The sequence below is a fragment of the Podarcis tiliguerta genome, assembly GCF_965153285.1.
Source record: "Podarcis tiliguerta genome assembly, chromosome: 11".
Lineage (NCBI taxonomy): Eukaryota > Metazoa > Chordata > Lepidosauria > Squamata > Lacertidae > Podarcis > Podarcis tiliguerta.
The window spans coordinates 16,785,988-16,800,286 of NC_139544.1; the positions used below are offsets into that span (position 1 = coordinate 16,785,988).

A 14,299-nucleotide genomic window follows, 5' to 3' on the forward strand; every position below is an offset into this window, starting at 1 on the left:
GCTGGTGTACCCTGCTAAAAAGTCCTTGCTGTGCTCCTCCCTCATCGCTGCTGTTGTTACACCACCAAGAAAAAAAGCCAGAATCTGCCTTGTCACAACAGTCAGACCTGAGGTTAAGAGTTGTTTGCTCCAATAAGCTAAGACAGCTGGTTTGTTCAGAGAGAAACAAATCCAGATTCAGCCAGCACAACAAGCCAGAGTCTGGCTTATTACCTATTGGCATGTCAGGAACGGGGAAGGAGCACAACAATAACTTTATCAGCAACGTGCACTGAAGCACATTCAAATTAAACCATAGTTTGTTTTTTTAACTCTGGGGTTAATGTGCAGCCCAGACCCTATATGTTGCATTATAACAGTAACTTCTTATTTTGCAACTAATAATAAGATAAAGGCAGGGAGCTTAATTTTAAATTCTATATTGTTTCTGTATGAACTGGGTAATTATTTTACTTACCCTTCCCAAGGTACAGCATAGAGTTTAAGCTAACTAGAACATACATGCGCATACCAGAAGGGATTCTCTTCCAAACATTTTTTTTTTTCAGTTTCCCTATCCAAGCGTAAAACAATTGTGTGTTTTTAAATAAGTCAGGCCGCATTGTAATTGCGGAAACAAAAGCCATTTACCCTAACCTTCAATTAAAGCAGTTTTTTAAAAGCCTCCCAGACCAACGGAGGCAGCAGTGTGCCTAGTGAGAAATGAAATCTGCTGAAATGTAGATACAGGCTGAGTCAGAGAGAATCCCGCAAACCATCAGAATGTGATCTTCTGCATCCGCAAGCGAAGCGCTTATTGTTTGGGTGCCTTTTTCTTTCCAGCCTGTAGAAAAATCTACATCTGAGCGCGAAAGGGAAGCAGAGAGGGAGCGAGATCGACATTCCCCTTTTAGTCAACGGCATCTTCATACCCATCACCACACCCATGTCGGAATGGGCTACCCACTAATTCCTGGTCAATACGACCCGTTTCAAGGTGAGCTGCGTCTTCCTGTTTGGAATCATTAAAGTGGCTGAACTTGACTGACTTGGTTCACACGTAGCACTAAACCACAGTGTAGTATTATGGCAACAATCCACACTCCAGCCCCTTTCCTACTGTGCACTGCAAGGAGATCAGAAGCTGAAAGTCCCCCTCTCCACCTCCAGTGTAACTGCAAAGAGGAGATTAAGAAGCTTCTATTCTAAAGATTATGTTTGAGCTTTAAAATTTGGTTCATCTACCAGGGTTTTCCAAACTTGGGTCTCCAGCTGATTTTGAACTACAATTCCCATCACCCCTGAACACTGGTCCTGACAGCTAAGGATGATGGGAGTTGTAGTCCCATAGCTGCTGAAGACCCAAGTTTAGGAAACCCTGATCTAGACTGGTTAATGAAAGCAAGCTTCCGTCCCCCATGGTGTGCAAGTTGGTTTGTTTCCATTGATTGTAGTTAAATCTGACTACAGTTTGTCCAGGTTTAGATATATGGAGAAGCAGCAACTGGACTAAAATGGAAGAAAAGTTTTCTGAATGCCTCCCCAAAGCTGAACCAAGGGGAGGGGGGGCAATACACAACAGCAAGGCTCTCTGGCACTCGTCATCATAACAGTAAACCATGGTTTAGCAATACATGGAAGTGCAACATTTTCCCATGCTTTTAGGAATAAGAAATGTCTATGGAGAGGGATGGACGCGGGTGGCGCTGTGGTCTAAACCACAGAGCCTAGGACTTGCCGATCAGAAGGTTGGCGGTTCAGATCCCCGCAACGGGGTGAGCTCCCATTGTTTGGTCCCAGCTTCTGTCCACCTGGCAGTTCGAAAGCACATCAAGTGCAAGTAGATAAATAGGTACCACTGTGGCGGGAAGGTGTTTCCGTTCACTGCTGTGGTTTGCCAGAAGCAGCTTGGTCATGCTGGCCACATGACCTGGAAGCTGTCTGGACAAGCGCCAGCTCCCTCAGCCTATAGAGCAAGATGAGTGCCACAACCCCAGAGTCGTCCATGACTGGACCTAATGGTCAGGGGTACCTTTACCTTTACAGAGAGGGATATAATCTTGCAAATTAAATTTCCTTATTTATTTATTTTTTGCATGACTATTTGAAAAAAATTGTCAGCTTCCCTGATGTACAAGGTTACCTATTATGGGTACTTCAGATTTTAGCATGAACTTACATTAAACTGAGAAGAGATAGCCAAAGGATGTTTTGTTTTGCTTGGGGAGGGGGGCATTTACTGCCAATTACCTTGTGTAAGCGATTTAAAGAGTGTGATACAGAGTGAAGATTTTTAATGCACATAGAGATACCAAAGATTGAACCTAGGAGCTTCTGCATACAAAGCAAATACTGTACCACTGAAGTCTGCTTTTGGAATGCTTGCGCATTAGAAAAGGACATAGCAGTCTTAACATTCTCCCAGCTCCCAAATTAGGACTGTGTTTATTTAGAGAAGTCCTCGACTCCCTGTTAATGGAGCCGCAGATGGGTTCACAGTAAGCTACACAAGCGAGCTTTTTTCCCCCCTGCTGCCCCTGTCGTCTAGCAATATTAAAAGGAGATTCTTCCCCTATGCAGAAAAGAGCCACTGTCGTGTTTGCAGCACAAATGGCATTAATTCATTATGTTCACTTGGCGCCTTCGCAGTTCCTTTCTTTCTTGGAAGTCCTGACTGTTTCAAAATGCAATTCAGTGGCTCCGTACGCCTTATGGGATACATTATGTGCATTCAAAAGGAAAAACGTTAAAATGATAGCTATTATGAAAGTATTATGTTCTGAGTAGCTACCACGCCGTCGCCGCAACTCACTGTGACTTTTGATTCTTGTTGTTTCCCGGTGCCTATTATTTCTACTGAGCTTCCTATTCAGGAATTCATACAAGCCATTTAGCACCATGCAGTGCGGCACTTGGAAAAGAATACAATAAGGTGGAATGCCTTCTTCCCCTTACAAAATGCCTATTAGGTGGAATCGGAAGAAGGCATGCTGGCTAAAGGAGGCAGGCAGGTTTTCCTCCTTCTGCTTGCCTGCAATTATTATGTATGGCTTCTGCACAGAGTACGGCGGGGCTGTTGTGATTTCATGTCTTGTTAAAACCAGTGGAGGAGATCCATCCATTGAGATACACTGTTTTCACCTTTTCCTCCAGGGCTGACCTCTGCTGCCCTTGTCGCCACTCAGCAGGTCGCGGCTCAAGCTTCTGCATCTGGTATGTTTCCTGCACAACGGAGGTAAATATCCTGTAAACCTCGAAATTATACGCGTAACAGACATCTTAATAGGGAGGAGGGGAAGCGAACCACGGTGTTTTGAGGGTGGAGGTCTACATAGACTTCTTAATGGGCAGGTGCTTTCTTTGGTTAATAGCAGCGTTACTCTACTCACGATAACGTTTTACGTGGAGCTGATTCCGGCGCGTAGATAATTGATCGCTGAACCAGACCATGTTCCCTTGAAATATGTATACATACCGCATTGGCCCGAATACAAGCCGCACTTTCCCCCCCAAATTCCGACCGTGAGAAGTTAAACGCGCGACTTAAATTCGCAACCTTACACAAATGGCCTTTACGATACCGCTGCTGGAACAGACAAACGGCAAAACGGAGCAAAAAAATGTTCTATTGCCAATTTGCGATTGTAGCAATTGAATAGCGATTTGCGATTTGAGCAATTGTACGGTAACTTTTGCGGGCTTGCAAGATCAAAGGCTTAAATTGGCTCAGAGTTAAAATTCTACCAACCGCAGCGATTTTCAGCCTGTAACCCAATTTTAAGGGATCAGCTTATATTTGGACCAATATGGTATATTGCCCATCATGTCAAAGCAAGTCATTTAGAATTTGCAGACTATTTGTGTGTGCTTGTGTGTGCACCCTCTTTTAACCAAATGTGCATCTCTTTCTGATGTCTTTTGATATTTGTAAGAAGCCATGTGTTAGTAGAAAACGAATAGCAGCGCTTTCTCATAGCATGTGACGTGCATTTCTTTGTAAATTATTTATCTGCTTTTAAATAGGATTACTTTTCAACCTTTCAAAGGAAATGGAAACCTTATATATAATTAAATGCAAGTTAATTCGGTGCAGCTTTTAATGACCCAGACTATCCAGTGCTGCTATAAGATAATTCGCGGCCCTCCCCCGCTCTCGTTTACTGAGATTGTTGACATGAATTAATGAGACTGCGTTGTTCTGAAATAATCCCTGCCTTTCTTTTCTTTTTCAGAGAATGATAATTTTGGAAACGTGCATCGTCATGTGACTGGATCACATGAAGAAGAAAAAGCGCTTTATTACAGACATCAGTTCCATGGTGTTAATTTGAAATGCCTTAATGGCAGGCAAAAACCAGTCATTTCATTTTTGTAAATTGCAGATTTTTATCACAGAGTAACAAATGTTGCTGTATTTAGACTTCTGTTTTTTTATATATATATGCTTATATAAATATAAATATATATATAAATATATATATATATATAAATATATTCTTTACTTTTTGTATCGGTAATCAGGCTCACACAGAGAGCCTGCTGCTAAGTTGTAAACCACAAAGTAAATGAAAAGAAGTGTATTGTCTTGTTTGGAAAACGTTAACCACAAAAGGTTGTTTGTTTCTTCTTTTCCTTCCTTTGGCTTTTTTAATTGTAAATAACTAACGTTGCGTATCTGTGTGCCTGAACCTTGCATACCCTTCTAATATTGCCCACAACCCTCAGTAGAGGTTAACTGTGACGACGACGACGACGACACTTTGGTACAATTTAGATGTCTATTTGGTATCTCCTATTAAGATGCATCAGTGTAAAATGTTACTGTATTAACTGTCTCATTGTAATTGTGTATTGTGAAGAATATACATTCGGAAGGCATGGGGTTGCCAGTACCACAAAAACTGTGTTGTACATAATGTACAGGATTTTAAATGGGGAAATAATGAGCACCTGTGAATAATGAAATGTCCTTTTTATAATCTTGAATGGCAAATAACCCAATAGCCTGCATACCAGAAGACGTCTGTGATTGTTCTATTACTTGAATAGTCCTGCAGTCTTTTTTTTAATGTTTACAATTATCCCGTTTTAGAAGAGAGACTTTAATGCCATTGCCTGGTTACTTGTTTTATGCTGTAATCTAGTTTATTTTATGTAAAATGTATATTGAATGCTTTCATTTTTATACCTGCCTTAAATAATTTGGCAATCAGAATTAAAAAAAAAATGCTGTTTTTGTACTTTCTGGTGTCGCATCGTTGATTTACAGATCCTTGAGCTTACGCCAGGGTTCAGCAAACTTTTTCAGCAGGGGGCCAATCCACTGTCCCTCAGACCTTGTGGGGGGCCGGACTATATTTGGGGGGGGGGTGAACAAATTTCTATGCCCCACAAATAACCCAGAGATGCATTTTAAATAAAAGGACACATTCTACTCATATAAAAACACGCTGATTCCCGAACTGTCTGTGGGCCGGATTGAGAAGGTGATTGGGCCGGATCCAGCCCCCGGGCCTTAGTTTGCTTACCCATGGTTTAAGGGCTCCTTCTAATGTTCACATATTGAACTCTTGACTGAGATTTGAGAAAGGGCATTTCAATTGCACTCTTTCTAGAAAAAGAGGTGCCAGAACTCACCATGAAAGCCTCCCTTGTTCTCTTATAATGACAATGGTGCCCATCTGAGATGTGCCGGAACTGAGTTCTGGCTGAAGAAAGCCCTGGGTGAGGGAGGGGAGATGGCCCCCACTGGCCTGACTATCACATTTGGCTCCTTAGCTTAGAGCTTGGGAACAGTAATTCTGGAGGGGGGAGCTAAGAGCTACTAGGATTCTTTGAAACCTGGCACCACACTAATGTCAGACTTGGGTAGTCTTTTTCCTCCCCAATTTAGAAACGGATTAGTCCACCCAAAAATAAGATGGTGGTTTCTACAAAAATGTGCATCAGCTATATGTACCCTGAGATGATGGGGGGTGATCCTCACTGTCCTAAATTGGATCACATAATGAAGCTTGTTGAGGCAGATCAGGGCATCCCCAATCTTCCATGTAGCTCTATTGCCTTATTTCCACAAAAAGATATCAAACAGATAGAATCAGAGAAGCAAAAGGACCCCAAAAGTCGTCTAATCCAGTGCCTCCATGACAGATGCTCCATGACATGGCCATATCCCTCTGTTTTTTCCTTCAAAGATGGTACTCCAGGAAGGGGGGCGGGTAGCAAGAAAAAACAGGTTTTTATCCACTTTTAAAATTCACCTGACGTGATAGCTCCTAGATCTACTTGCCTAAGCTTTTGCAGATTTGTTACTCAGGAACACCTTCTTCATGTCCCCCGTTTTCAAACAGATTGCCCCCTCCCCTCCCCCAAAGGGGGGAAAAAACTGGAGGGGAAGAGGTGTGATTTCTGTTTTTCCACCCCTAAATACCTTGCGAGGAGAACTGCTGCACCTCATCTGAACTTTTTCCGGTTTCATCCCCTCAGAAGGTCTCTTGCCTGCAGTATGTATCTGGCAGAAGATAAAAAGCAGAGACTTTAGAACAAAAAGGCAAAAGTTCCTTGCGTGGAAACCCCTGAATGGATCTGCCTTGAATTTGACTGGGATAATCCACTTACAGGAGGGGTCTTCTGCCTCCAGACTTCATTCACTTATGTGACTCGGGGGGGGGGGGGAATACAGCTATTATTAGTTTTTCCCATTCTGCCATTTGTTTACTTAAGCCTGTTCAATACTTCTCATTCCCCCACTCCCAGAAGGTCTAATAGCAGTTCGGGAGGGAATATTTTGCTTTAAAAATGGTATGGAGGGAAAGATGAGTTAAATAATTCCACCAGCGATACCGTTCTGATCCAATCCCACCTGCTGCTTTTAAGTTTCCAAAACAAAGAGGAGGATCGTTGATCTTCCATATCATGTCTGGGAAAGAGCAATGAGAGTTTTCATCTGTGAAACAACCACCAACTCTTATCTGGTCAGTCCCCACACTCTCCCAGTACAGTGGAACCTCGGTTTCCGAGTGTCTCAGAAGCCAAAGGTTTCGGAAAACGAACGCCGAAAAACTGGACATAATTGCTTCTGTTTTCGAATACACCTCAGAAGTCGAATAGCTGCGTGTTTTTCAATTTTCTCAATGGATTTTGCTGACCGCCCATTGCTCCTTGGTTTGAACGGTCTTCCAGAACGGATTATGTTCGAAAACCGAGGCTCTATTGTACTGATAAAAATGGCAGGTAACAGTCTAGCTTTGCAGCGGCAGCCATTCCCAACTGAGTGTTGAGTTATTGAGCCTGCCCCTGGTTGCATAAGCCAAGTAGCATCAGCTGAAGTACATAACGCGTGCAGTGAACCAAAGAACTTTGTCGCTGGTTTTGCGTATCCCAAGGGGACTCTGGGTGTTGAATCTCTCAAGCAGCCTTTCCCCATGCAAAGTAGTTCTGCATTGTCAAAACAAAGGGGACTTTCAAAAGGAACTGCTATGGTTTGCTGGCCCGTTGTTCAAGGAGGAGGCCATTGCTTGTGTTCCAAACCTTGGTCATGCCTAAAGCATCAAGCCAGGTGTTTGCAACTTGCTATTCTGTTACCTGGAATGCTTTTAAATTTCAACACATATCCCCAAAAGTTGCACGGACACTTTGAGAAGCAGCTTTTATTGCTGGGCAATGAACCATTTGACGCAGAACGCAGTTTTCTTTCAGTGGATTCCTATGAACTTCTTTCAGCGTCTCTCCAAAGGCCTTTTGAATTTCTATAGCATTCTCCCTTAATTATATGATTGCTGTTCTTTGAGCTTTTGGTTAGTATAGTAGAGCTTATTTATTACGTGGAATATAATGCTACAGAATTTGTCCGTGAAAAGATAATGGAGCAGCAATTTCAGCTGAAATGTATCTATGAAGAAAGCAAAGTGAATAAGGATACCAGAAAAAGACTTGAGGGCGGGGGAACATGGCCCTATGTAGCAGTCAGTTGCTTCCTTTATTCAGTGTTGCATCAGTGGCGTGTGAATGTATTGCCCCATGAAAAGCAACTGCAAGGAGGCCATTTTGGATCAAAACCATAGAGTTGAAGGGCGTTAACCAGTGTCCGGGCTGAACGATGGGGGTGGAGATGCTCCTTCAGGTATACAGGACCTCCAACATTTCTCCAGAGAGAATAGGGATGTCCTACCATACCCTCCAACACTTCTCTGATGAAAATAGGGAAGTCCTAAGGCAAAGTGAAGGGATGTGGGTAAAAGCCTCAGCGCCTAAGGCTTGCCAATCGAAAGGTTGGCGGTTCGAATCCCCACGGCGGGGTGCGCTCCCGTCGTTCGGTCCCAGCGCCTGCCAACCTAGCAGTTCGAAAGAACCTTCGGGTGCAAGTAGATAAATAGGGACCGCTTACTAGCGGGAAGGTAAACGGCGTTTCCGTGTGCGGCTCTGGCTCGCCAGATGCAGCTTGTCACGCTGGCCACGTGACCCGGAAGTGTCTCCAGACAGCGCTGGCCCCCGGCCTCTTGAGTGAGATGGGCGCACAACCCTAGAGTCTGTCAAGACTGGCCCGTACAGGCAGGGGTCCCTTTACCTTTTTAAGACAAAGTGGGATGGCTTCTGTCAATCCGGCCCTGTCCCTGGGATATTGGGACACTTGGAGGGTCTGCCTTTAATATCTCGACCTAGGAGCAAGAGATATGTCCTTTTCCCAGCAGGCTGATGTTCTCCAAGACCCTGACTATTTGTGATCCTGTTGCATGTGGGAGGGGATGGTTTTGTGCCCCAGGTGTGTTTCAGTTCATTAGAGTTTATGTTCTGTTCAAATGTTTTATGTTCTTCTGATGGGCTAGCTCTCCATCCCTGCCATCAAGATGCAGACATCTGGTTGCTGAACTTTAATGGCAACACTTGTTACGTTATCTTGTTGAAGGATCAGGTCTGGCTCTTTCATAAAGGCAAGATACTCCACACCCTGCATTTTTCCAGTGCGTTGCTATTGAAAAATCGGCTTGTGCAACATCCTGCTTTGTAAATTGGCTTTTTCCGGACAGCGCGTCTGCTCACTTGAGTGCTTAGTACACCAAATCAGTGCCAGCCTCTACACAGCAGTCTCTATACTGCAATATGCATTTGTGAAATTTGCATTTGTGTGTGCCAGCTGTGTTTGCCATTGAAGTGAATAAACGGGCCTTGGAATGCATGCAACTTTCAAAACTGACCCATGGGAAAGTGTGCAAGAAAAGCGCACAATGAACAAAAAACTGAAATCTCCAGTAAATGCAGAATACAGGGCAATAATGTGCAACATTTTAGGCACAACACATACATTATTTTGTAGTGTTATTGCAACTGCAGAGTTCTGTACAAAATTGCCTTTGTGACAAGCATATAGGGGGACCATTTGCTGTGTCCTCCTTTGAGCTCCGTATAGCATAAAATATGCTCTGATTGCATTGTCTCGCAGACAATGAGCTTTCTTTTGTACTTAATGTTGCATTTAACTTGAGTGCTCCCAGTAACACTCATAAAGGGAGAAGCAGAGAGAGACGGGTTCACACTGATTCTCAGTATGTGTGAGCTGGCAGTTTTTCTGGTGCAGTGGGTCCCTAAACTTTCCCACGTCCCATGGACCACTTGAAAATTGCTGAGGGTCCTGGCAAACCACTTAATGTTTTTTCTACCTCTTGTAGCAATAGTGATATCCACACTGTGCTAGATGTGGTGCTGTGGGGATGAGGGTGGCGCTGTGGTCTAAACCACAGAGCCTAGGGCTTGTCGATCAGAAGGTTGGTGGTTCAAATCCCTGCCATGGGGTGAGCTCCCGTTGCTCAGTCCCTGCTCCTGCCAACCTAGCATTTCGAAAGCACGTCAAAGTGCAAATAGATAAATAGGTACCGCTCCGGCGGGAAGATAAACAGCGTTTCCGTGCACTGCTCTGGTTCATCAGAAGCGGTTTAGTCATGCTGGCCACATGACCTGGAAGCTGTATGCTGGCTCCCTCAGCCAGTAAAGCAAGATGAGTGCCACAACCCCCGAGTCGTCTGCGACTGGACCTAACGGTCAGGGTCCCTTTACCTTTACCTCTTGTAGCAATAGTGATATACACACTATGCTAGATGCTGTGTGGTTTTACTTCTATGTTGATGGCTTCCTTTGTTTCTCATAGATTGTGTTTTATTGTATTATAATCTGAATTGAATTCAAATTGTAGGTGCTCTTTACAGATACAAGGGAAGCCACCTGAATGAAGCTCGTGGAATTTGCTCAGTGGTCCGTAGGCCACTTTTTTTGAGCACTTTTCCAAAGGAATTGTTTTTTGTGATAAATGTGCAGTGATTCATTTGTTTTGGGGGATCCAGATATACGGTATTTTTTGCTCTATAAGACTCAGTTTTCCCTCCTAAAAAGTAAGGGGAAATGTGTGTGCGTCTTATGGAGCGAATGCAGGCTGCACAGCTATCCCAGAAGCCAGAACAGCAAGAGGGATTGCTGCTTTCACTGCGCAGCAATCCCTCTTGCTGTTCTGGCTTCTGAGATTCAGAATATTTTTTTTCTTGTTTTCCTCCTCCAAAAACTAGGTGCGTCTTGTGGTCTGGTGCGTCTTATAGAGCAAAAAATACGGTATTCCCCTCAGGTAGAATTTCTGTGGCTGGGATGCAGGTATGATGATGTTCCATACTTATCTGAAGGTTTTAAAAATGATAAAATGCAAATCGCAACCATTCGAAATTTACACAACACAAATAGACAGCATACCATTATGTGTGCAGACGAGGAAATAAACGATTTATTTTCAGCCAACCAGAATGTAACAAACATCTGTAAAAGCTTTTCTAAATAAAAGGACATTGCATTTTACTCACACTCGAACTACCGTAATTGGGGAAATGCAGTTTTTAAGTAAAAAGGCTCAACCTTTTTTGTATTTATAGAAAAAAATCTTCATATACTACAAAATGGAAGATATGCTCCTTTAAACAAGGCTTTCCACAACAAAAGGAACTGACCTCTGAAATGATTCATAACACTTACCATTTCCACCCTGGAACTGTCCTTTCCACTCTTCAGGAAGCTCCCCACAGCCATTTGGAAATGTGCCATGAGCTGCTTCCCAGTGCTATATAATTAAGGCTTTTGCAGGTTTTTCCAGATCCTATTTAGTTTATTTATGGTGGGTTGGATCAAGAGTATCTATGTGTAGAATTCTGCTCACAGAACACAGAGGAGATTTTTCTTATTGCTCCTCCCCCTGCAACTCCATGTATCCCCTCAAAATGCTCTATAGGTTGGATGTAATAATAATAATAATAATAATAATAATAATAATAATAATAATAAAAAATTACTTATACTCTGCCCATCTGGCTGGGTCTCCTAGCCACTCTAGGCAGCTCCCAACAGAATATGAAAAACATGATAAGACATCAAACATTAAAAACTTCCTGATACAGGGTTGCCTTCAGATGTCTTCTAAAAGTCAGATAGTTGTTTATTTCCTTGACATCTCATGGGAGGGTGTTCCACAAGGTGGGCACCACTACTGAGAAGGCGCTCTGCCTGGTTCCCTGTAACCTCACTTCTTGCGGTGAGGGAACCGCCAGAAGGCCCTCGGAGCTGGACCTCAGTGTCTGGGTTGAACGATGGAAGTGGAGATGCTCCTTCAGGTATACTGGGCCAAGGCCGTTTAGGGCTTTAAAGGTCAGCACCAACACTTTGAATTGTGCTCGGAAACGTACCCCCTTATATAACAAAGAATGAATAAAATCTATCAAACAACAGACACAACTTTGTATATTAGATATCTCTTACACTCAAGAACAAAGTAAAGATCCGAGTAGATTGATGCATGTATTGGATCCCTGGTATCCTACCAGTTGGCTGGGGCTGGCATGGGTTGTAGTCCAAAACCATCCAGAGGGAGCCACATGGGTAGGGTTGCCATACGTCTGCAATTTCCAGGACATGTCTGGGATTCCAATGATGGAATTAGTGTCTGGGGGGGAGGCGATTTGGGGAAAGTGGCAAAGTGTCTGGGTTTTTGAAACTTTCCCAAAGCTCAACAACTATCTTTGGCCGATTTCCCAACTTCTTTGTATCCAGATTTTTACTTCTTGAAATATGGCAACCCTACACATTGGGAAATTCTGCTTTAGAGCAATCTCTCACCTCCCCAGGCAGTATGTGGAGCCATATCTCACAACTATGACTTGCAGCACTATTGTGCAAAAGATAAAACCCAATTGAGTGTGCACAGATTAATCACCCTGAAAAGTCCTCGCCCATACAAGGTAGAACCTGGTTTTCTGGATGTTGTGCTTGTGCTTATAAGCTTCAGGCAGACCTCTGGTCAGACCTCACCTGGAGTACTGTGTCCAGTTCTGGGCACCACAGTTCAAGAAGGACACTGACAAACTGGAACGTGTCCAGAGGAGGGCAGCCAAAATGGTCAAAGGCCTGGAAACGATGCCTTATGAGGAACGGCTAAGGGAGCTGGGCATGTTTAGCCTGGAGAAGAGGAGGTTAAGGGGTGATATGATAGCCATGTTCAAATATATAAAAGGATGTCATATAGAGGAGGGAGAAAGGTTGTTTTCTGCTGCTCCAGAGAAGCGGACACGGAGCAATGGATCCAAACTACAAGAAAGAAGATTCCACCTAAACATTAGGAAGAACTTCCTGACAGTAAGAGCTGTTCGACAGTGGAATTTGCTGCCAAGGAGTGTGGTGGAGTCTCCTTCTTTGGAGGTCATTAAGCAGAGGCTTGACAACCATATGCCAGGAGTGCTCTGATGGTGTTTCCTGCTTGGCAGTGGGTTGGACTCGATGGCCCTTGTGGTCTCTTCCAACTCTATGATTCTATGATTCTATGATTCAATGAATTTGCCCTTTGCTGAACAACCCCTATATAAAAAGGGAGGGAAACGCTGCAGTTACAACACAATGGTTTCAGCAGAGCCATCCCCTCTTCTCTCATGCGTTGGGTAGACAAGGACGCTTTTCCATTGGGGGCAAGGAGTGGGAGAATCGATACTGTACTCACACTAATGTTTGCTTGCATGAAATATTGACCACAGTCACGCTGCCAGTTTTACATGAAGAATTAAAAGCAATTTCAATTGTTTGAAAGGTTCTAATTGTTCTCTCTCCCTCCTCCCTCCTGGAAAGAATAATAAGAGGACAAACTGAAATCTGGGCTCTCCGGTTATTTTATAACTGGCACTAACAAATCTCACCAATTACAGAGTCTATTCTATAAGCAATGAAAGTGTGGCTCCCAATTAATCTCGTGTACCTCCAGGCAAGGTCTAAATCAGCTGGATACAGCTAAAGCAATTTGCACCCAGCTAAAAGCAAATTGGAAAATAAGTGTTCCCTGCTCCCACCTATCTTCCCAAGCCAAATGCACAATCAGTATTCTGGCGCAGGCCCTTGGTCATGTTATTTGCAGCTATCAATTTTAATTATAACAATTATTGATTAGTTGGGAAAGTGAATAATCTAATGTTCCAATGAACTCCAGGGAGGCTCCCGGGGTCTCTTTTCTTCCATCATGCAACGCAAGTCCACTATTCTTTTTTCGTGTGCTGGGGGAAAAAAACAAAACAATCAGCCGGAGTCCATGCTTATATTCCCCAAGGCTGTGTTTTACAAAGCGGTAGTTAAGGCTTCACTTGTGTGAACTTTCCACCCAACCTGCATTTTAAAGCTTTCAAAGCCCCCGCTGTAACAACACGTTGAGAACTGAATGACAGCAAAGCGCGGCTAAGTCCAGAAACTGAAGCCAGCGTTACAGGGGAGATTGTCAAAGGCATAAATGGGAATTAGGCAGCCAATTCCTACTGACATACAAGATTGCTCACCTCTGTGCCATTTCTGCCTCTCAGAAGGCGCTCTCCAGCCATCTCCAGTAATTCCCCCGCTGTCATCTTCCAGGACTTAAATGAGCGGCCTGCTTATAGAGGTGCTGAGCAGCAAGGACTCCCAGAAACTAAATCAGGATATATCATGTCAACTCCTGCCAGATACAGCTGTGTGTGTGTGTGTGTTGGTGTGTGTGTTGGTGGGAATTGCAAGTCATTGATGAAGGTTTGTGTTATTGTTTTGCTGATCCTTTCCTCCCCAAATACCAGCCGTGCTCATTAGATTTATTGCTGTTCCATAATAAAAACACGGATTACATAACCTCCAGTATTTCTGTGATGAAAATAGGGTTGTCCTATTCCAGAATAATAATAATATAATAATTTTATTATTGATACCCAGCCCATCTGACTGAGTTTCCCAGCCACTCTGGGTGGCTTCCAACATATATAAAAACATAATAAAACTTTAAACATTTTTTTAA

General features: G+C 43.4%; 1 protein-coding gene across 5 annotated transcripts in view; it reads left to right on the forward strand.

Annotated features, from left to right (window-relative positions):
• ZNF608 (zinc finger protein 608) overlaps nt 1–5,224 on the forward strand; it is a gene marked incomplete at its 3' end in the record, with an annotated part of 122,009 nt that extends 116,785 nt beyond the window's left edge. For 3 of the 5 annotated variants that reach the window (XM_083403641.1, XM_083403640.1, XM_083403643.1), the window contains 3 exons: nt 823–976; nt 3,133–3,214; nt 4,212–5,224. In XM_083403641.1, the coding sequence (XP_083259767.1) occupies nt 823–976; nt 3,133–3,214; nt 4,212–4,218 (243 nt within the window). Of the gene's footprint in view, nt 1–822; nt 1,244–1,346; nt 1,706–3,132; nt 3,219–4,211 lie in introns of those variants that run through there. The other 2 variants (XR_014503039.1, XM_083403642.1) reach the window with 2 other exon arrangements.
• Nucleotides 5,225–14,299: the final 9,075 nt, after the last annotated feature.